The 22,439-nt window shown below is 42.4% G+C and overlaps 1 protein-coding gene and 1 long non-coding RNA gene across 4 annotated transcripts in view; one reads left to right on the forward strand and one right to left on the reverse strand.

Moving 5' to 3' along the window:
• The window catches only part of ANO4 (anoctamin 4), a 242,626-nt gene that overhangs the window by 96,638 nt on the left and 123,549 nt on the right, over nucleotides 1-22,439 (reverse strand). For all 3 annotated transcript variants that reach the window (XM_014530042.1, XM_014530041.1, XM_005882339.2), the window contains one exon: nucleotides 2,054-2,154. In XM_014530042.1, coding sequence (XP_014385528.1) covers nucleotides 2,054-2,154 — 101 coding nt within the window. The remainder of the gene's footprint in view (nucleotides 1-2,053; nucleotides 2,155-22,439) is intronic.
• Nucleotides 2,907-22,003, forward strand: LOC106724082. The gene is made up of 3 exons (XR_001359839.1): nucleotides 2,907-2,916; nucleotides 5,283-5,289; nucleotides 21,971-22,003. It is a non-coding gene; the product is annotated as an uncharacterized LOC106724082 (long non-coding RNA).

Genomic DNA, 22,439 nt, shown 5'->3' on the forward strand with positions numbered 1-22,439 from the left:
CCTCTCCTTCTCCCTTCCTCTCTGAAATCAATAAAAATATATATTTTTTAAAAGGAAACATATTAATGCTGCTCACAGGCAGCACTTTTCTGCCAGGTAACGAGCAGGAGTGTTTTCTATGATGTGGACAGTCCTTCAGGTAGGAAGTCCTTCCAAGCACTAAGGAACTTGCTCTACGTTAGCAATGCTCAAGTTTCCACAATCTGCTTGGGCTCTTGGCTCCAGACTTCCGTTCTGGCAGAAGGTTTTGTGATTTCTGTTGGGGAGGGGAGTATCAATTTCACTAAGTTTCACTATTTTGCTTTTACCAAATGGTAGACTTTTAACTTTGTTGGCTAGAAGATGTTGATCTGATATATCACCCTATCTAAGCATATATTGTAGTGGTCCTCATGTGTGATATGGTATTAATCCATATTAGATGGTTATAGCATTGATACATAATTAGCTTTAGTGAGTTATAATTAGAGTGTAACAATTTTCAATGGAAACTAAATTAATAATCCTTCTCTTAGTGATAATATATCTTTTTAAAATCCTTGGGCTCTTAGGTTTCCTTTTCAACATTTTAAATGCAAAAGTTAATCCAAAGATTAGAACTAGGTATCTCAACTCCTTTGAGAATTCTGCCTCAAAGCAAATAGATGCTAGAAATCCCAGCCTCTATTTTGACTTAATATTCTAACATAAAGGCCAACATGAAGAATATAATATACACCAGGGAGATATGTTACAGGACTCTAAATGGAAATTACTCTTCTCTAAATATGTCCCTAGCTCCTCCCTGTCTCTATGAATGCAGCTGAAAACTTTGTCTCTATTACTTTCTACAGCTCATTAAGAGGTATATTTTAGAATTTGGACCAATGTGTCTAGTTCCTACTGTATGACTTGGTCTTACTGGCAAATTGCAAACCAAAAGTATGCATCAGTTTCATCCCTTTGGAACTGTCCCTGGTACTAAAACACTGCACCTTCCTTAGAAGATTCCATTATGGACTTCCCACATATCTTGGCATTTATACTTTCAAGTGTAGTACTTTATTTTATTCTATCTAAAAAATGAAAATCACTTTTCCTTAACCTATAGGGAAAATAAGAATCTTCACTGTGAGATGAAGGTAAGTTGATCCTTTTAACCCTTTGCAGTCCAATTTTATTTTTGGAATTCAAACAGTCTTGTCCCAATTGACAGGATTGAATGTTGAACCGGTTTGCGGTGTCGACCTCAGCCTCGACGTTGGACCTGCTCCTAGCACCTGGTCTGTTGAGTCAGCCTCGATGTTGGACCGAAAAAGGTTAAATAAGCAATCCACACAAAGTATTTCCTATTCCTCTGAGAATAAATAATGCCCAGCTGGTATGACTCTGTTTGAGCGACAACCTATGAATAGGAGGTCATGGTTAGATTCCTGGTCAGGGCACATGCCTGGGTTGCAGGCTCGATCCCCAGTGGGGGGCGTGCAGGAGGCAGCCGATCAATAAGTCTCTCATCATTGATGTTTCTATCTCTCTCTCCCTCTCTCTTCCTCTCTGAAATCAATAAAAAATATATATTTTTAAAATGAATAAATAGCAATGCTTGTGTTGGCACAATATTTATGAACTGACTTTTAAAAATTTAAATATCAGTTATTTTTAAAATAGAGCACATTTTCATGACATTTCTTGAACTTGTTTCTATAGAACTCATTTCATGTTTTTCTGGAAGGGACTCATCACTAAGGACCATGAAGATCATCTGGCACCTTGGATTCCTGGAATTTTGCTCAGCAAAGCATCAGTACAAAGGGCTTCCAAAAATGGCACTATGGGAATAAAAATGCCCCTTGGAAAACTCTTTTTCACAGACACTTGAAGTATCTAACTGCTAAGGAATGAATCAGCTATGAATTATTGGCCATGAGACCTACTGCACTTCCTAAACATTTGAGGGATTTTCTTCTCTTGCAGCATTCCAGCCTGCTCATCAGCTTTATTTGTTCCAAGAGAGGAGTGCACTGGGTTTATAGTGAAGCCGCAGAGAGTGTGGGGAAAATACACTGACACCTACCTGAAAGGCATTCTTACATTCATTTGTTCTGCGTATCTTCCAAGCACTTCCCACGGGGCATGCAACTTCACAAAGATAATGTCACTATTTATTAGAGAGGACTGAAACAGAAAAAAAGAAACTCAACTGAAAAGGTTATCCAAGTCTCCTGTGGTTTAAATCGAGTTGGAACTTAGAACGCATGAACTTGTATGGAGTTTAAGTTCAGGGCATTCTTCAATCATATGTTGGGCTATTGCGTGTGTACATATTCATTCAACAAACATACCACTGTGTGCCAGGTACTGGAGACCTAGCTGTGAACAGAAGGGATACGAATGGCATTTACATTCTGCAAGGGTGATTTTTAGAAAGATAGGCAAAAAGTTTAAAAGAAAGGGATAAATTCAGATAGTGTTGAGTGTTCTAAGGATCACAAAGTAATGGGGGGAAAAGTTATGAGGTGGGGAGCATAGACTAGAGGTCAAGGTAAGGCCTCTCTGAGCAGGAGACATGTGAGCTGAGATGTAAAGAAGGAGGTAAAGAACATAGGCTGGCCTGGATGGCATGGCTCAGTGGTTGAGCATTGACCTATGAATCAGGAGGTCACGGTTGGTTCCTGATCAGGGCACATGCCCTGGTTGTGGGCTCTATCTCTAGTATGGGGCATGTGGCAGGCAGCCAATCAATGATTCCCTCTCATCACTGATGTTTCTCTCTTTCTCTCTATCTCTCCCTTCCTCTCTGAAATTAATTTTAAAATATTTTTTAAAAGAAGAGCATGGGATGAGTGAGTGTTCCAGGTGCAAAGGCCCTCATCTAGGAAATGGCTTGGCATGGCCTATGTTTGAGGCACAGAAAGGAGAGTAGAGAGGCTGGAGTGTGTGAATCATGAAATTGGCATGAGAAGAGGCTGAAAAGGGAGCAGGGGCCAGAGCATGCGGTGGAATCGAATCTAGGAACACCAGAAAGTCATTTGGATTTAGGTTTTCAAAGATCACTCTGGCTGCTTTGTGGAGAATCAATTCAAAGGGAGAGTTCCAGGGAAGCAGAGTGACAGAGAGATGCTGTTGATGGGCCAGGCCAAAGAAAGATGTTGGAGGTGGAGATGGAGGGACCTAAGAGACATGAGACTTACATGTGAGTCAGTGTCAGGCAAAGCATTTTCAAAGGACCCCAAATTTAGACAGGGAAATAAACTAGGACGTCCCACTCTGATAACCACCGGACATGCATGTGTGTCTCTGTGTGTATGGGGCTTATTATTTGTATTCAGTTTTTCAAGGAGTAACTGAACTTCAGCCTAGAAAAACTAAATGTGACACAGGTAATTGCTAATTAGTATTTGGCTTATATATCATTCTTTCCCTACTGCTGAATAATTATGCTACTGTCTCTTAATAGGTTTTTCCTCATTAGTAAGGATTCCTTTCCACATAAATCCAAAGTGAAGAGAAGTGAGAATGATTTTTCTGAAACCTAGAGTCATTTCATTAACATACTGCAAGAAAAAAACCCTCAGGTTAGAACCCCAGGGAGAAGAAAAATGAACACTGAGAGAAGTTTGGAAACTGTTCTTAGACGAATAACTAGAGAAATTGAGTATCGTGGAAACTACCTGGAGTAGAAATAAATACAATCCACAGAAAACATTCCTTCCCCCACCCCTTCACTCAGCAAGAACACATTGAACACCTTCTACATACCAGATGTTAGGAATGCAAAGGTAAGGTACTTGCCTTGGTTTGTCAAAATTTAGTAAGGGAAGGTTAGATAAAGCAATTGTTAGAAAAAAAATAGCACGCTATTGTCTAATCCAAGCAATCCATCCCCCATCTCTATACCCCAGAACCCTGCTGAGAAAGGAACACTGAGGGAAAAACCGATTCAGGAGTGGGGTCTTGAAGGTAGATTATAAATTCAGTTTTGGAAGTGTTCACTTCAAGATACCCATGAGAAGATGTCTCGTGGGTAGTTAGATAAATGAGTCTGGAGCTCAGGAGTGCAGGCTGGGCCTGAGATACAAAGTAAGTGTGGCCAGGCTATAGACAACACTAAAGTCCCCAGGATTGGAGGAGGTCACTGGGAGAGTGTAGGGCCAGAACCACATAGGGAGCTGAATCACAGGGGTTAGTTGGAAATGCAGATTCTGAGGATGGATTGCACATATTCGTATTTGTATTCATATTCTTGTCTTCCTCTTACCGTCTCTGTGACTTGGACAAGCTATTGAACCTCTCTATGCCTCAGTTTGTTCAACTGTAAAATGGGAAATGATAGTAATATCTATTTACTGAATTGTATTAAATGACCCAATACAGGTAAGATGCACACAGTACACTAAAGACATGTTAGTTATTATTATTTCCAAGAAGGGCCACACCATATTGGTGGTGGTGGGAAGAACACAACACTTATCCAAGTAACAACCTGGGAAGCAACACATTAGGAACCAATATCTGGGAAGGACTTTCCAGTCTTTGACTACAAGGCTGAACCACAAGAAACCCTGAGAGCCAAGTCCCCAAATCCTGCCCCCTGTCCCTCCACAGCACCCAGCATCCACTATAGGTTCCTCTAAGGACACTCATTTACTCATCAACATTCAACAGACTCCATCCTGACCCTCATGGAGTTCAAGGTCTGCTGGGGACACAGACCCTCAATCTACACACCTCTCTGTGCTTAGAAGAAGAATAAAGAAGGGCAACAAAATAGAAAGTAATGGTGAGAAGGAGATACTATTTTAGATAGAGTAGTGTGGACAGGCCTTTTGATCAGGCAACATTTGAGCTGGAACCTGAAAACAGTGCAGACAAAGGCTGTTCCATTATCTGAGAAGAGGGCATTCCAGGCCAGGAGAAGAGTTGAAGGCAAAGCGCCCGAGGCCTCTATGTGCTTGCCTTGCCGGTTCCACTTAACAGCTTGAAGGGTCAAATCAGGTTGGCCACCTGCAACTGTTCTGCATCCCTTTAGGCAGCTACCTGGATACCATGTTCCCATAACCATGCTGTTTGTAAAACGCAGCAAACCCCTAAAATGCTGGGGCAAAAAGGAGATATTAATTTCTCCTTTTTTGCCCCAAAATAACTCAGGTAAGCCTCTTGGAGAAAAAAATAATAGATGTGGACACTTACTACATGCTGGTCGTGTTTGGGGCTTTTGTACACATTAAATAAGCTAATCTTCAGGCCAGCCTATGAGGCAGGCATCATTATTGCTCTGATTTATTGCAGAAGAGGAATTAAAGCACAGAGGTCAGGGACCATGACTAAGGTCACACCATGAGTAAGGAGGGAGCCAGATTCTCACCAAGGCAGCTGGGCTTGAGAACTGCTGATCCACAACAGGAAAGCTGAGGCCAACGTGAACTCAATTCCACTGTCATTTTGTGGTGTTTTTTTTTTTTTAATGCTTAGTTACACTTTGAGTCCCGGGTACAGTTCATGCAGTTCCCTCTGCATCCTAATATGAATGTATGTCCAGTGGTAAACATCAACTTGAAGTCTGGCTCTGCCACTCACTACCTGTGTGTCTCTGGGCATGTCACTTAGTTCGTGAGCCTCAGTTCCCTCATCTGTAAAGTGAGGATAACAATGCCCACCTTGCAGGGTTGTTCTAAAGCTGACATAGTCAGTCGTACAGTGGGTGGTTTAACAAGTAAGAACTTCCTTCTTTCTCCCATAGTTACTGAATGCTCGATGGATATTCTGCTAACCCATAGATGATGCTAGAATTTCCTGATGGATCTGGAACCCAGCCTCTGAAACTGATGGAGAAATGTACATTTCTGAAGGGTGATAGGACCTGACATAATCACTAAGAATTTCAACTCCTCTCTGAGGGGCTGCCACCTAACCAGCTGGGTGTCCCTGGGTAAATGACTTGTACTTTCTGGCACTTCAGTTTTCTCTGGAAAATGAGGGCATATGTCTCTAAAATAACTTTTGCATTTTTAAATTCTTGATTTCCTTAGGGACGCACCAGAATTTGTGAATGTAGTTCAGAAAAATTCTTCAGCTGATTTTGATGCAATTCTCTCTCCACAAAACACACACACACACACACACACACACACACACACACACACACACACACACACACATATATACTGACTGTGCCCCTGTGGAGAGAAGCCTTGGAGCCATTGTGTATTCCTAAGTGGCCCACAATGTTCATTCCATAAAGATGACATTAGCATTAGCAACAGGAAATAGGTGTGTGAAATAGCCACTTACTACTCAACTACCGTGTAGCAGATCTTTAAGTGGGGATTACTCGAGGACTGTACACAGGTCCTGTTCTCCTTGGGTGATCTCACCCCTTCCCAATGACTTCAGACATCAGCTATTGTTTGATGTCTCCCAGATTCACTTCTCTGGCCCAGACCTTTCTCCCAAGTTGCAGATGGGCACAGCCAATGGCCAACATGATATCTTGCCTCAGCTGTCTCACTGGCGTGTCAGACTCAGTGTGTTTAAAAGGAATCTACTTTTCTCGCAAAACTGCTCCTCAGTGACCGCAGGTTTGGGAAATGGCACAACCATCCATCCAGTTGCTCAAGTCCAGGAGTCTCTTTTGACTCCTTTCTTCCTTACCCCACATTCAATTAATCACCGTGTCTTCCTGATTCTACCACTCACGTTGCTCTCAAATCCATCCACTTCTCTTCACGTCCACTGCCATCCTCCTCCTTTAAGCCACCCTCCTCTTCTCCATGATTGCAACAGCCCTGTAGCTGGGATCCCTCCTATTCCCTTCTTGCCTTGTACCTTCTCATTGACATTGGAAACATCTTGAAAAATGCATGTGATCTGATGGCTTCCCATGGCCTCTCTTGAAAAGCACTATAGTGGCCAATGTATAATGTGGCTGCTCCCTTATACCACTTTCCTTTCTCTGGGTTCCAGTCACAAGGGACTTCCTTTTTCTTTCCAAATTGCCAAATTGCTCACAGTCTCAGGCTTTTCTCATATGCCATATTCTCTCTGGTAAATTCTGCTCCATCAGGTCTCAAGTTACATGGCAGCAGAATTCTAAGATGAACCCCAGGACTCCCCCCTGCTCAGTGTGCACATCCTGAATAACCATCTCTTCTTGAGTGTGGGCAGCACCTGTGCACATGAGGGGAGATCGCTCCTGAGGCTGGGACACTAATACACTGACTTTGAGCTCACCAAAGGGAGATTAACCTGAATTGGTCTGAACTAATCAGGTGAGTTCTTAAAAGAGAATCTTGAGGTCAGAGTGATTCTCATATTGGCTTTGAAGAAGTGAGCTAATGTGTTGGGAGAAGGACTGAGAAAGCAAGGACTCATGAGTGACCTGAGGGAGCTGAGGGAAGTCCCTGGTTGGCAGTCAGCAAGAAAATGGGGACCTCGGTCCATCAACCACAAGGAACTAAAATTTGTCAATAACCATGAAAAGACCTTGAACTCCAGAAAGGAATGCAGCCTTTCTGATGGCACCTGATGGTAGTCTTCAGGGGTCCTGAGTGGAAGACCAGTTGAGTTGAACCCAGACTCTTGACCAACGGAAACTATGAGGTCATAAACATGTTCTTTTAAACCTCTAAGTTTGAGGTAATTTCTTATGCAGCAGAAATAAAACTAATATAGGACATATTTCAATTCTATTGTAATACAATAACTAATAAAAAATACTATAAGAATAAACTGTTCCATGTACTCACAACTGTAACCTACTTTGCCCACCCTGTATTTCATTAATGTCTCTAGGAGCGTCTCCACAGCTGTATTCCCAGCACCCAGGATGTTACTAAGCACTCAGTCATTGAGAATGAATGTTTCCTAGATTAGTTTATGAACATTTTGAGATCTAAACTATGAGTAGCTTTCTCACAATGATTAGCTTGTTAAAACACTATTATTAGACACAAAAATTCCATCTTCTTGCCACTACAAAGATTCCAATATCGTTTAAATGTATGAGAAGCTCAAGTAAACAATCCTCTAGGCCACAATTAGGAGAGGACTAGTGCTGAGTTGCTAAGCACCAAGTTTCAAATATTTTGTTGAGTGAACAATGATGCAACATGCTCTTGGTTACTCTGCATCAACCCTGGTAATCCCTACATCAAGCCTAGGAAAATTACTGCATCAGGATAGTTGAAGAAAATCAGTGCTTGTTGGATCAGTCAGGATGGGCTAAGCTAGGCTGCAGCAACTAATAACTCCAAATATCAGTGACTTAACTAGAGCTGTACTGTCAATAGGGTGACTAATAACCAGGATCTTCTGTGACTGTCCCCACACTCAAGCTATGAAGTGCTTGAAATATAGTGAGTCCCAATTAAAATGTGCTGTCTGCAGAAAATATACACTAGATTTTTAAGACTTAGAATGTCTGAAAAAATGTAAAATACCTCCTTAATTTCTACATTAATTACATGTTTAATGGATAATAATTAAATATTGAATTAAATAAAATGAATCGCATGTTTGTGTTTTACTTTTTAGAGGTGGTCACCAGAAAAATATAAAATTACATTATTTCTATTGGATGGTGATAGGATAAAGGTTATTTCTCATTTTGCTACATGTCCACTGCAGGTCAGCTCACTGTAGTGACTCAGCGATTCACACTGATGGGTCACTGTGCCAGAGGGAAGGCAGCGCTCGGTGGGTCTCAGCAGGACACATGCCACTTCTGCACCTAGCCCACGGACAGAGTAGTTATATGGACCCATGTCTACAAGGTCAGCAGGGAGAGAAATTATATCTGATAAGTAGTGCTAACTAATGCACATTGGAGTACCCTTCCTCCATCACCTACTCAGGATCACAGATTTATTGTGTAAAGCAAATCTCTCATCTTCCTCACAACAGAACTACTCACAAAGTCATTCAACAAATACCTAAAGAAAATCTCATTTCAACAACATAACCTCTCAAAAAGTCATTCAACAAGTGCCTAAAGAATATCTCAATGACATCCTAGGCCAGTGATGGCGAACCTATGACACGCGTGTCAGAGGTGACACACAAACTCATATTTTTGGTTGATTTTTCTTTGTTAAATGGCATTTAAATATATAAAATATCAAAAATATAAGTCTTTGTTTTACTATGGTTGCAAATATCAAAAAATTTCTATATGTGACACGGCACCAGAGTTAAGTTAGGGTTTTTCAAAATGCTGACACGCCGAGCTCAAAAGGTTCGTCATCACTGTCCTAGGCACTATGTTGGCTCCTGGAAATATAGAGAAGAACATGGTCCTCAATCTCAGGGAACTTACATTTCAACAGAGCAACTGTTATACTAACTACAAATAATGTGATGAATATGAACAGAAGTTGGTCTAATTTCCTTTGGGAGCACAAGAGACAAAATGCTCCCTTTCAGGATGCTCCCTCCATGCAGTGACAAGTCTCTCCTTAGAAGTAAGCAATGTCACTTCTGACCCACATAACTCCAAAGTTCTCTCATTGTTACGGACCATCTTAACAGGTGCTTATTCCTTCAAGGTGGCATATTAGACAAGTTGAGCTTAGGGACAAGTATATCATCACAGGTGTGCTTTATATTATCACAAATATGCTTTCTATTACCCACCCACTATAACTGTACACAGTTATGACCTAATCAATAACCCACACAGCATTATGCCCTTCGCGAGTTGCAGGGATTAACAGCCATGAAATAAGCATGACCTGGGAAGGATAGATGAGCAGGATGTCTCCTGCCAGTGGAGGAGTAATTTAACTTGGGGAATACTTTCTAATGCTCTTGAAGGTTAGGAAGGTTATGACATCCCTCCCAAGCCTATTCTATTCATCTCTTGGTGGAATGCTGATCAAATTATAGAGAATGCAGATGGTGCATGTAGCAATATAGCTTATAAAGTTCTCTTTGCCAAGTCTTTGGATGCTCTCACATTTGGAGATCAAGTAGAAGAGGAGGGTGAGCAAAGGTGACTGAGAAAGGGCCAGTGAAGAAGGGGGAAATCCAGAAGAGCATGCCCTGCCTTCTGAACCAAGAACAGAATGTTTTTCACGGAAGGAACAAGCCACCCTGTGGATGAATGCTGCTGACAAGGCCAATAAGATTATAGGGATGGCAAGACCGCTGGATTCGTTCATAGCTGACCTTTGTAAAAGCAGTTTCTATGGAAGGGTGAGGGAGAAAGCCTGGACTGAATAATTTGAAAAGTATGTGGCAGGCAAGGAAATGAAGACAGTAATGCTAGACAAATCTTTCAAGGTGTTTCTATGAAGTGGAGAGGAGAAATGAGGCAGTCGTTGGAGGAGAATATAGGGGTCAAGGGATCTTTCTTTTTAAGATATGAGTTACAGAAGCATGTTTGCAATGGTTGAGTAGAGAGGAAAATTTGATGATGCAGGAGAGAGAGGAGCAATGTCCTTGAGAAGGTGAAATGGGAGGGGATTCAGCACATAATAGGAGGGCTCCTGCGATGGCGGCAGACACTGCATTCATAGTTTCAGAGGGAAGGCAGAGAGTGTGGGGACAGTCACAGAAGATCCTGTCTGATTGTTTCCATTTTTAACCAGAGCACAAACAAGGCTATCAGTAAAGGTTGTGTGTGCATGGGGACCCGGTGGTGCAGATGAAGGGGAGAGAGTTGAGGGATGAGAAGAAAGTGTGACATAACAGTTGGCCAACTCCATGGCCTGTTCACTCTTTGGTCAGATGTCACCTTCAGTGAACCCTTTACCCCCAACACCCTATTTAAAATGACTACCCCTTTACCCCTAGTACTCTTATACACTGTTATGCTTTCTCCTTTGTCATATCACTTATCAGCTTCTTACATATTACGCTATTTACTTATTTATCATGTTTATTGTTCATTGCTCCCCCCATTAGAATGTGAGTACCACCAGATAAGGCTCTTTATTTGGTTCACCAATATATTCCAAGTGCCTATAATTATGCCAGGCACTATATATTTATCAAATTATTGAAATTTTTTAAACAAACAAATGAATTAAAGAGGGAGGCAAAGAAAGGAGAGGAGGAAAGGTGGGAGGAAGGAAGGAAAGTAGTTCATTAATATGGTGAAAGTGGACAATAAACCTACTAGGCTCGCTGGGCCTTCTTCGGTACTCATCTGAGACAGTGGTCATGATTTAAAGTGAACCACACTGCATGTTTTTCTAGCAACCTTCAGCCATTCAGGTGCAGGCAAAAAGAAGGTGGGGTTTAATCAAGGTCAAGGCTTTGCCACACAAAAAAGCCAAAGAAATAAAGGAATGATAGAATTCAGGTGTGTGCAAATGAATGGTCATAATGATGGACTATGAAACTGAAGCCAAGCAATGAGGGAAAGAAAATGATGGCTAAAAAAGTGGCCAGGACAATTAATCAGCAGGCTCATTATCATATTCAATATACTTTCCAGTGACATTTTGGAATATGTACACTGATTCAAAGTAAATTTCAGTTCCAAGTATTAGCTCCAAGTGTTTAAGGGTTTATTTAGAACTCTCCTTCCCTAAAGAGATTTCATTTTTAAAAGCTTTATTGTCCCCCTTTTCCCATTGACCACTTCTAGCCCACCCTGGCCCCCTGCAAGAGATTTCATTTCAAAGGAAGATTAAGGTATAGCTTTGCTAAGTATATATAGAATAAGAAAAAGAAAAAAGGAAAATCACAACTAAAATTTAGTACTTACTTGCTGATTGCTTATCTTTGTTTTGCCAACCAAATAAAACATTCTGTGACAAAGAATATCACGACTAGTCATTTTTCATTCTACTGGAGTTTGTGCAGAGAACGGCTGGGTGGGTGATCCCTTCCAGCAACCAGAAGCAACACTGGACGCCTCTAACATCATTTATCCATGAGTCACCAAATGAAGGACTAGATTTCAGGAGACCCATGGGTACCTATTAGAGTGAAAAACTGAATCAAGGCAGCCTCAAATAAATGCCAAAGTGATTTACTGCTGTGCAATCCAAAATAATATCCTGACTAAACCAAAGAACCTACAGGCTGTGGTGGAGGAGGAGAGGCCCCAAGAGGAGACCTAATGCATTTCTGAAACACTGATGGACGTAAGGTCCCACTGCGTGCCATTTTCCCCACCCACTGGGCTGCTAAAGTCAAGGACATTGTGTGAAGTACAGTTTCATTCTTCTGCTAGCTCTCCTCCAAGCCTTCTATAAAGCTCCTTTTCATATCATCATATATAGAAAAAGTCATAATGGAGAATGGAGGTGAAAAACAAAAACTCTAGTGAGCAATGAACACCATCTTCTTGGGAGACCATCATGAACTTGGTTAAGTTTTGAGGTAAGAGCTGGGATAGATAGTTTAGGAAAACCCTTGGCCTGAAAGAAACCCAGCAATGTGATGACTTTCTTTAAACAGATGTACTATGGGATGTATTTGGTTGCAAAGAAGCGAAATGACATTAGGTTAGATCTCATTGACAAAAATGACTAAAAGATATATATATATCTGACTAGCATCAGGCCAATCCTTAAGGCCTAGAACAATTATATCTGATATAATTTATATTCATGGGAATTGCTGGATGAGCATCAACAGTGTGAAAGTCAAGATGAAATGACAAGCCAGGCACTATGCTAGGCTCTGTAGGGAAACCTGTGTGATCCTCATGGGATTCCCACTCCAACTGGAGAAGCAGAGATGCACCGAGGAGCCGTGATGCCTCCATCAGAAGTTACGGAACCTTTGCTCATAATTTTCCCTCTGGAATGCCAGGCCTTTCTACTTTCCTGGTTGGTAAATAACTATTCATATTTCAAGACTCAGACCACTCCCTTTAACCTTCCAGAAACCTCTGGGGAGAATCTGAAGTTGCCTTAGTGCTTTTATAGAAACTCTTCAGGATGTATTCCAATCACCAGTCTCAGTCTGTCTTCACTGCTAATCAACGAGCTCTTTAAAGACACAGCGTATTGTGGCAGGTTGCATTGTCCAGAGATGGCCCTGCCAAGAGCTTTCATCCCTTGTCTTCCAGAACCTTGCCACTCTCCAGCCGGAGGTGGCATCCATGTCCATTCCCTCTGATCCCACCTCTGCCAATGGGGTACAGCGCGAGAAACGCTTCTGAGTCTAGGTCATAAAAATGAAGGGTTGTCTTGTTCTGTTGGAACCCAGCCACCATGTCACGTGGAAGCCTGAGGCATCTGAGCCTTGGAGAAGCCCATGGAGAGGACCACGTAGAGAGGAAACCAGGGCCCATGGCTGACAGCCAGCACCAACTTTCCAGCTATGTGAAGCAGCCCTCTCAAAAGAGGGCTCACCAGGCCCCTAGAAGTGCTGCTCTATCTGATCCCTCATGGAGTACAAAACAGCTGTTACTGCCAATCCTGCCCAATTGCAGATCTGTGAGTAAAATAAATGATTGTTGTTTAAAGTCTCATGTTTTGGAGTTGTCATGCAACAATAGATAACTGGAATGCTCTTTCATTTTTGATGCCTGGAATATAATAGACACTCTATACACTGATGCTTTAACATCAGAGGAGCCTGAAGTGAGGGAAGTGAGGGAAGGAACCTTCCTCTTTCATTTTCCTCGTAGGGAAAGAGTTTTCAGCTTGTCTTCCCTTTGTTCTATCCTTTTTTCTCCTCATCGCAAACACATGCATGTCTCATTATGTGAACTTGTGACTGCTACCATCTGACACTCAAATGAAAGATTTGGTCTCAATGAATTCAGGTCTTCCTTGAACAGAAAGAATTGTCTAGTATTAGCATCAGAACAAAGCTGTGGGTATGGGGGAGCTACTGTGACTGTGGCTAATTTGCCCAGCCATGCCCATGTGAAACGCCAGAAAAAGCTACTCTACCCTCACCTTGAGGTGCCATGTAAGATTCATGACTGAACCTGTAAAACCATTTGGGTAGGACAGAGAGGGGGCTGGCATAGCTTAAGTGAAGGGACAGGTGGCCAGACAAATCTGTTAGGAGGAGTGCTGGTGACTGCCCTATACTGTTTGGTGTCAGCTTGGCATCTCTGCTCCCTCCTTCTAAAATCTCTGCCCTTATTGCCAAGAAGAGCTGGGACTACATTTCCCAGAATCTCCTTCGCTCTGGGAAGATAAGGGCTACTCAAGTGAAATCTGGAAGGTGGAAAAGAAGAGGCTATTTTCCCCCAAGGTAGGCTCTTAGAGATAGTTATTTGTATAAGCTGCAGACAGCTTCAGGTCAGTTTTTGGAGAATTATCAATCTATGCCACACTCAGACATTCTTGAGATCTGTAATGGCTTCCAGGCCAACTTCTGGGACGCACCACTCCCAGCCTTTTCAGCAGTGGTGCAAACCTCTGTATTAAACACTTCATTTTTAGAAGACACAGAGTAGCATGCTTTCCTGCAGAACCCTAAATGACACAGGGGCCAAGCAGTCACAAGCCCTGGGGAAGGCTTTTAGAAGAAACTTTGATCTATGAGTAGACAAAAATGGGAAGACGACAAGAAAAGTACCCCCCCCCCCAAAAAAACCTGGAAATTAAACTGATAAACTGCAAAGGACAAGTCAGGGAGGGGGGTTACAACTAGATCAGGTTTCCCTGAAGGTCCCAACACTGTTCATGCCCTTGATTTGTCCCTGCTCTGTGCCCTGGAAGAGGTCATTTAGATGTAAACACCATAGTTTTCCCCATCCTCTCCCCAACCCAAATCCAGCCAGTTTCCCTCCTCCTACAGTGCACCCTTTCTCCCCTTCAGTGACTGTTCCATTTATTCTTCCCACCCTTGTCCCAGTCCCAGCCCACCCAGGATTGTGAAAACAAATGTAATTAGGAATGCAAATTCCAAAGTCTCTCTGTGCTCAGTTCACTCTTTATTTTAGGGCAGGGGTGGGGAGCAACATCATCTGAGCGCCATACAGAATTATCAACTACAAAATTAGCCTGCTATATTTGGTCAAATATTTAATTAACTCACCCCCTAATGCCTTGGCAGGTCCAGAACAAATGATTTCATGGGCCTTATATGGCCTGTGGGCTGGATATTCCACACCCCTGTTTTAGGGACTTTCCTGAACTCCTATAATGAAACTAGAGGCCCAGTGCATGAAATTTGTGCATGGTGGGTGGGGGGGGGGTTCCTCAGCCCGGCCTGCATCCTCTCCAATCCGGGACCCCTTGGGGGATGTCTGACTGCTGGTTTAGGCCCGATCCCACAGGCAGGCTCCTAACCGCTCACCTGCCTGCCTGCCTGATAGCCCCTAACCACTTTGCCTACCTGCCTGATAGCCCCTAACTGCCTCTGCCTGCCTGCCTGATCAACCCTGCTTCTGCCTGCCTGCCTGATCACCCCCTAACCACCTCTGCCTGCCTGCCTGATTGCCTCTAACCACCTCTGCTTGCCTGCCTGATCGCCCCTAACCACCTCTGCCTGCCGGCCTGATCGCCCCTAATGGCTTCCCCCTGCCTGATTGCCCCTAACCACTCTCCCCTGCCAGCCTGATTGCCCCTGTCTCTGCCTTGGCCCTGCCACCGTGGCTTTGTCTGGAAGGACATCCGGAAGATGTCCAGTCTATCTGGTCTAAATAGCATATTACCCTTTTATTAGTATAGATAGTGGCTCCCTCTCAGTATCCCAGCATCTTTTCTCCACAGCACTCATCACACCTGACATATTTACTTGTTTATTTAATGCCTGACATATCACACCTGATATATTTGTTTATTTAATGCCTCCCTTCCTTCAATAACAGTAGACACTCAGATATTTGATGAATAGATGAAAAATGACGCCATCTAGAAATGGAATCATCAGGTACCATCAACTGCTCTTAAAATATGCCTAAAGCACAACCAGAAGTGAGTTAAACCTTGGTCCCAGCTTCAGGAGACAGTGCTACATCATCACTTTTGTAGCTGAAGTATACCAGGCTTGGTTAATGAAATTCAGCTTACCATTCATCTTTGTCAAATTTTCCATGTGTAGGGATCACAAGCAAGAGACCATGGGCTTACACTTGTCGGTGCTGCTTCAAAGTTTTGAAATCTCTCCATCTTATTAATACATTAGAGGCCTTAGTGCATGAAATTTGTGCATGGGTAGGGTCCCTAGCGGCTGCCGGCTGGGCCTCCCTTCCCCTGGCCAGGGCAGGGTCAGCCGGGGGGAGGAACTTCAGGCAGTTGGCTGGCCAGCCCAGCCCCCTGATCGAACTCCTGGTTGAACTCCCGGTCAAGGGGACAATTTGCATATTAGGCTTTTATTATATAGGAGGATAATACCCACCAGACCACTTCAACTTTCTCTAGACCAGTGGTCGGCAAACTCATTAGTCAACAGAGCCAAATAACAACAGTACTTCTTCAAAATAGACTCGCTCAGGCCGAAAACCGACTTCTGCGCATGGACCACGAAGTTTCAACCGCACTGTACGCGCGCCCACACGTGGTATTTTGTGGAAGAGCCACACTCAAGGGGCCAAAGAGCCGCATGTGGCTGGCGAGTCGCAGTTTGCCAACCACGGCTCTAGACACAAGCCAGGGACCCTTAGTCTAAGAGGTAATGAGGTTGAATGCCTGAGATCAGGAAAGAGGATGACCAGTTGTTGAAATTACTCCCTTTTTTATCAATGCCCCCTTACCCCCCAAGTATGTACTCTGAGCAACTTTTAGCAATTTAACATAACATGTAGTAAAAAACAACAGGAACAAAACACCATAAAGAAAGGACTTCAGTTCCTTTAACAGCTGCAACAATGCGATGCCAGCACTTGGAAGTAATACATGATGACAGTGCAAAATGTGTTTTATATCAGACAAGTTCACTCTAGATCACTAAGAAGACCTTTCAGATGAATTATGTTTTGGCTTGTGGGATGGCAACAATACTTCACAATACCACTCAGTTCTTCTGTGCCTTGTCTAATGGTTATATTCTCCCTTTAATGTTGTGCTGTCTTGAGTGAAGGACTATGCATGAGTCACATGAAATATGAATTGGTTTAGAATAATTCTTTGAGTAAATCAGCTCAAGGTAGCTTTGTACTGGTCATCTTGACCTAGCAACAGAAATGTTTTGATTAAACTTTGTCTTCCTAAACAAGCAAAAGCAGTTGAGGCAATCATAATTAGGCTCTCAGATCTTTAAATGGTCTCAAAAATTAGAGTGAAAGTAAGAAAATGCAAGAGGAAGACAGAAAGACAGAGAAGTGATGGAGGTTCTGGCTGGGTAGCTCAGTTGGTTACAGTGTCATCATGATAAGCCAACATTTCGGGTTCAATCCCTGGTCAGCACACATATAAGAATCAACCAATGAATGAATAAATAAGTGGAACAACAAATCAATGTTTCTCTCTCACAAATAAATCAATAAATTTTTTTAAATGATGGAGAGACAGACAGAAAGAATAAGACAGAGAGAAGGAGAGAATGCTACTGCCTTCCCCCATTTGATGAAGCTGCCTTAAGATGTACCAATGTGAATAAAGCTGTGATTCTGATGGACGGATATAGGGCAGTGGTAGGTGACTCCAAAAAAGACTCAGTCCTACCCACCAGACCACTTCAACTTTCTCTAGACACAGGCCAGGGACCCTGAGTCTAAGAGGTGATGAGGTTGAATGCCTGAGATCAGGAAAGAGGATGACCAGTGTCTGAAACCACGCCCTTCTTTATCAATACCACCAACAAGCATTTATTGAGCCCTTATTATGTGCCAGACTCTTCTAAGCACACAGTAATGTATGAATGCATTTTATCCTCATAACAGCCCCATTAGTTAGGATTATCTGCTATTTAATAAATTAAGAAACTGAGCCTTACCTACTTATTTACTTAGAAAGTGATGAGACAGTAAGTGGATCTGAATCCCAGTTATCTGGTTGAAAGGTAATCTTAACTTACCCTGTCCTTCCCTTCAAATACATAAGTCTCTCTTCTGATGTAGAGAGTCTGGTGTTAAGAGTGCTTCCATTAGCTGGTCCACATGAATGAAAGCATGGAATAGCTGCTTATCATTCCTCCAGCTGCCTCCTGGACACTGCAACAAACTATACAAGGCTGGGTCAAAGGGTCTAAGTCAGTGGTTCTCAACCAGGGATGGATTTTACCCCCCACTCCATCCCGGGGAAAAGTGACAATGCTTGGAGACACTTCTGACTGTCATAACTTGGGGAAGCGCTACTGGGATCTAGTGGACAGAGGCTCTGGGTCCTGAGAGAGCATCTCCAGCAACAAGCTGGGTGTGGTTTCAGAACATAAACAGGGATGAACACAGAAAAGGTAGTCTGGCAGGAGGTGATGGCAGAGACCAATCTGGGTTAGACAAGCACTTTAAATGGGGACGACTTTGTGAAGTTTTCCCTTGAAAAGGGTAAAGCAAGACTAGGATGTGCAATTAAATAGTCTTTTAGCTCTGGGTTGATCCATAATTTCATTCCTGATGAATCCAACCCAAATCCTCTGAAAGAAGAGAAGTGTCTGAACACTGACCACGCTAAACTTGAGACCTAATGTATTCTGAGTTTTTCCAAGAGCATTAAAGATAAGCATTAATCTCATTCACGAATAGTCATTAGCAAACAGATGGTCAGTTGATGTTGCTATTCCTAATAGTTACATTTTAAGGGATTTTTTAAAATGTAAAAACATTTTTCTAAAAAGTTTTCCTTGAAAAATCATTTTAAAAGTAAAAGTGCTAATGCACTGTACTCAGCTGTTAGGATGACTGCAATGATGATAATAATAAAGATGTAGTAAATGCTTGTAATATGACAGGTACAGAGATAAGCACTTAATATGAATGATCTCATTTAATGATCATAATAACCCATGAAACAGATCTCATTATTAGCCTCATTTTGCAGATGAGCTAGCTTTCCCAAGAGCACACAGCTTTTAATGGTGGAAACAAATGAGCACACAGAATGTCTAATCCCAGATTCTTAAACACCGTCTCAGTTACTTATTGCGCATAACAGGTTACCACAAACTTAGAGGCTTCAAAGAACATGTGAATGATCTCAGTTTCTATCAGTCAGGAATCCAGGCACAGCTCAGCTGGGTCCTCCGCTCAGGGTGTCACCAGGCTGCTACACAGTCTTGGTCAGACCTGCAGTGTCATCAGAGGGCTCGACCGTGGAAAGACCAGGTTCCAAGATCCCTCGGTTGTTGGCAGAACTCACTTCCCTGTGGCTGGAGGAGTGAGGTCCCTGTTTTCTGGGGGCAGCTGACAGCCAGCAAGAAAACACTGGAGGCCACCCCACCTATCTTTGCATATGACTCCCTTCATAGACAGTCTCACGATATGGTAGCTTACTGCTTGAAAGCCAGCAAAGGAGTCTATCCAGTGCTGGTCGGCTGAAACCGGATCGTTATCTATTACATAATCCCAGAAGTGACCTCCCACTACATTTGCCATATTCTATTGGTTCAAAGCAAGTCACAGATCCCGTCTGCACTCTAGGGGAGGGGATTACACAAAGGTGTGAAAACCAGATGGTAGACTTTAGGATCTGTTCATCACAACCACGAGCCAAGTAAGACTGTAATCATGCTTGTGCCCCTTGATTTTTGCCAAATTTGTACATCTAAAATATTTAAATTTCCTATATTTCCTTAAACTGACTCACTGTTTAAAATAATTATTTTACAAAGAACTTTTATAGCACAGTCATAACTGGAAAATTAATATTACTTGCCATAAAGAGAAGGTAACACAGGGGTAAAATGAAACGGGAAAGTAAAATAAGAAACGAAGATTTACACCCTACAATGTATTTACCTATATGGGTTCATTTAATCCTCACATAGTTCATGGTAAATAACATTATCCTCATTATTAAAAATGTGAAAACAGAGATCCAGAAAAGTTTAATAAACTGTTCAAGCCCTCTCAGCTTATATGGGATTGTACCAAGAATCAAATCCATAGCTACCAGCAACCAAAATGCAAAGAACTACAGTCTACATAGAAAGCACTTGAATTCATTACGTACCCCAATTTTCCTGGTTCCTTCCTTTTCCTTCTCCTTTTCCGAACTCCCTCTGTCTTCTCAGCCTATCTGCTAACCTTGTCAACCCTGAAATTCATCTTTAGATACCAGAGATCAATGTGACACAAGGGTAAGGAGTAAGTATGCTCAGGTTTTAATCCTGGCTTAATTTCTGGTCTTGTCACCTGGGGCAAGTTAGTTCTTTGCCTCAATGGTCTCATCTATAAAGTGGGGACAATAATAGTAAGTGATTAATAAATGTCAGTGAATATTTTAATCATACTATTTTGTCATCATCTCAAAGAAAAGTGTCCAAGATACCCAACCTTGAGTGCTGTGTATGTATTTACTGCACTTAGAATTTTTCAATCCTTCTGAGAGATGAGTGAAAATAAACTGTTTTGACAGGTTACATTATTTTCTGCATTTTCTGTTTTTAAAGCTTACTATATCTCTTTTCGGGCCAATGTCCTTGTGTAGGACTGAGAGGATGGGGTCTTCTGCCCAAAGAAAGGGCTGGCCTGAGCCAGGAGGATGGTCATATATCCCTAGCAGTGGAGGGAAGGCTGCATTTGTGGGCACAGATGCAGGCCAATGGGTCCATGCCCTGGGAGGAACTTGTCATTTTCTTATTGAGTCAAAAACATTGCCCCCAAATTATTTTTTCGCGCTTCTACTTCAAATTTGTTCTTCTCAAATAAATGATTTCTACTAGCATGAAAGCATACAGTTATTTCTCTCATCGTAAATAGAAAGAACTCTTTCTTGACCCAACTTCATACTCCAGTTTTTACTCATTTCTCTATTTTCCTTTAGAGTGAACCTCCTTGGAAGAAATATCTATATCTTCTGTCTCCAAATTTTCTCCTTCCATTCTTTCCTGAACATACTTTAACCATCCTTTTACTTCCACGTCTGCTCCCAAATTTCTCTTGCCCAGCTCCCCCAAACCCTCCACATTGCTAAATTCAGTGGCTAACTTTCCAGTCTTGATCTTACCCCACCAGCAGCATCTGACACCACCAATCACGCTCTCCCTCCTGAAACACTTTCCTCCAGGCACCATAGCCTCTTGGTTTCCTTCCAGCTCCTTTCTGCTGGCTCCTCTGTCCTCCAAATTCATAACACTGCTGCGTCCCACAGCTCAATATTTGGATCTCTTGCTCCATTTGTAGCTGCTCCTTGGGTGATCTCATCCAAATGTGTATTTCCAGCCCAGATCTCTCCCTGTCTTCCAGACTCTTCTATCCTACTCAGCATCTCCACCACTGGGACACCTCAAATTTAACATGTCCACAAGGGGACCCACTCTTATCTGCATCCCTGAGAATGGCAACTTTTTTCATTTAACTCTTTAAATGAATAGCATATGACACATGAATAGCCTATGCCTCTTCTCCCTGGCATAACTCGTTCAATCTGTCTGCAATTCCCAGAAGTTCTACTTTCTTTTTTTCTTTTCTTTTTCTCATTTAACTCTGTTTTAATGGGTCTCAAAATTCTATGACAGATTTTTGGCCAAGTTTGTTTCCATTATAAAGTACTGATTTTAAAAACCAATAATTTAAAACAGCCACACACACACAAAACCCCACATGGTCCACAAAACATTCTGTCTTCCTTCTGAAGGTTTTACTGCATTGTCATCATTAACCAGTCTTTTACTATTAAACTGAAATCGCCAATTGAGACAAATAATTCTGAGACTGTTCTTCCATCACTGATTAAGACAGGTGGCAGGGATGGGGATAATATGTATTTAGCCTTCTGAGCTTTCTGGCCAGACTGAGTGACTGTCAGCTCCAGCTGCCTTCTTGTCCACTGCTTGGATGACACCCACAGCAACTGTCTGTCTCATGTTATGAACAGAAAAAAACGGCCCAGAGGCGGATAGTCAGGGAGGCTCCCAACACACATGGGCTTGCCAGGAACCATATTGACAAATCTGGCAGCATCACCAGATTTCAAAACTTAGGGCCATCTTCCAGCTTTTTCCCAGAACGATGACCCATCTTCTCCTTCAGCTCAGCAAATTTGCAAGCAATATGAGCTGTGTGACAGGTGCATAGCCAGCACTGATCTGGCCTGGATGGTTCAGGATAATCAAGCTGCACCTTCTACTCTTCTTAATATCTCCTCTGCTGTGCACTTAACCAAGTTACTACAATTTCTTTCCTGGATTCTTACCAAAAATATCCTAACTGATATTTCTGCTTCTGCCCTTGCCCCCTCTGCTCTTCCCCCATTTAATATCACCAGGCAACCAGAGTAACCCTAATAAAATAAAAACCAGATCTTGTCATGCCTCTGCTTGAAACTGTCTAAGGATTGTCCATATCACTCAGAAAAGCTAAAGTTTCCCCAGTGATCAGTAAGGCTTCCGTTATCTGTATGGCATAATTTCTTACACCACCAATCACGCTCTCCCTCCTGAAACACTTTCCTCCAGGCACCATAGCCTCTTGGTTTCCTTCCAGCTCCTTTCTGCCAGCA

The sequence above is a fragment of the Myotis brandtii genome, unplaced genomic scaffold (assembly GCF_000412655.1).
Source record: "Myotis brandtii unplaced genomic scaffold, ASM41265v1 scaffold708, whole genome shotgun sequence".
NCBI lineage: Eukaryota > Metazoa > Chordata > Mammalia > Chiroptera > Vespertilionidae > Myotis > Myotis brandtii.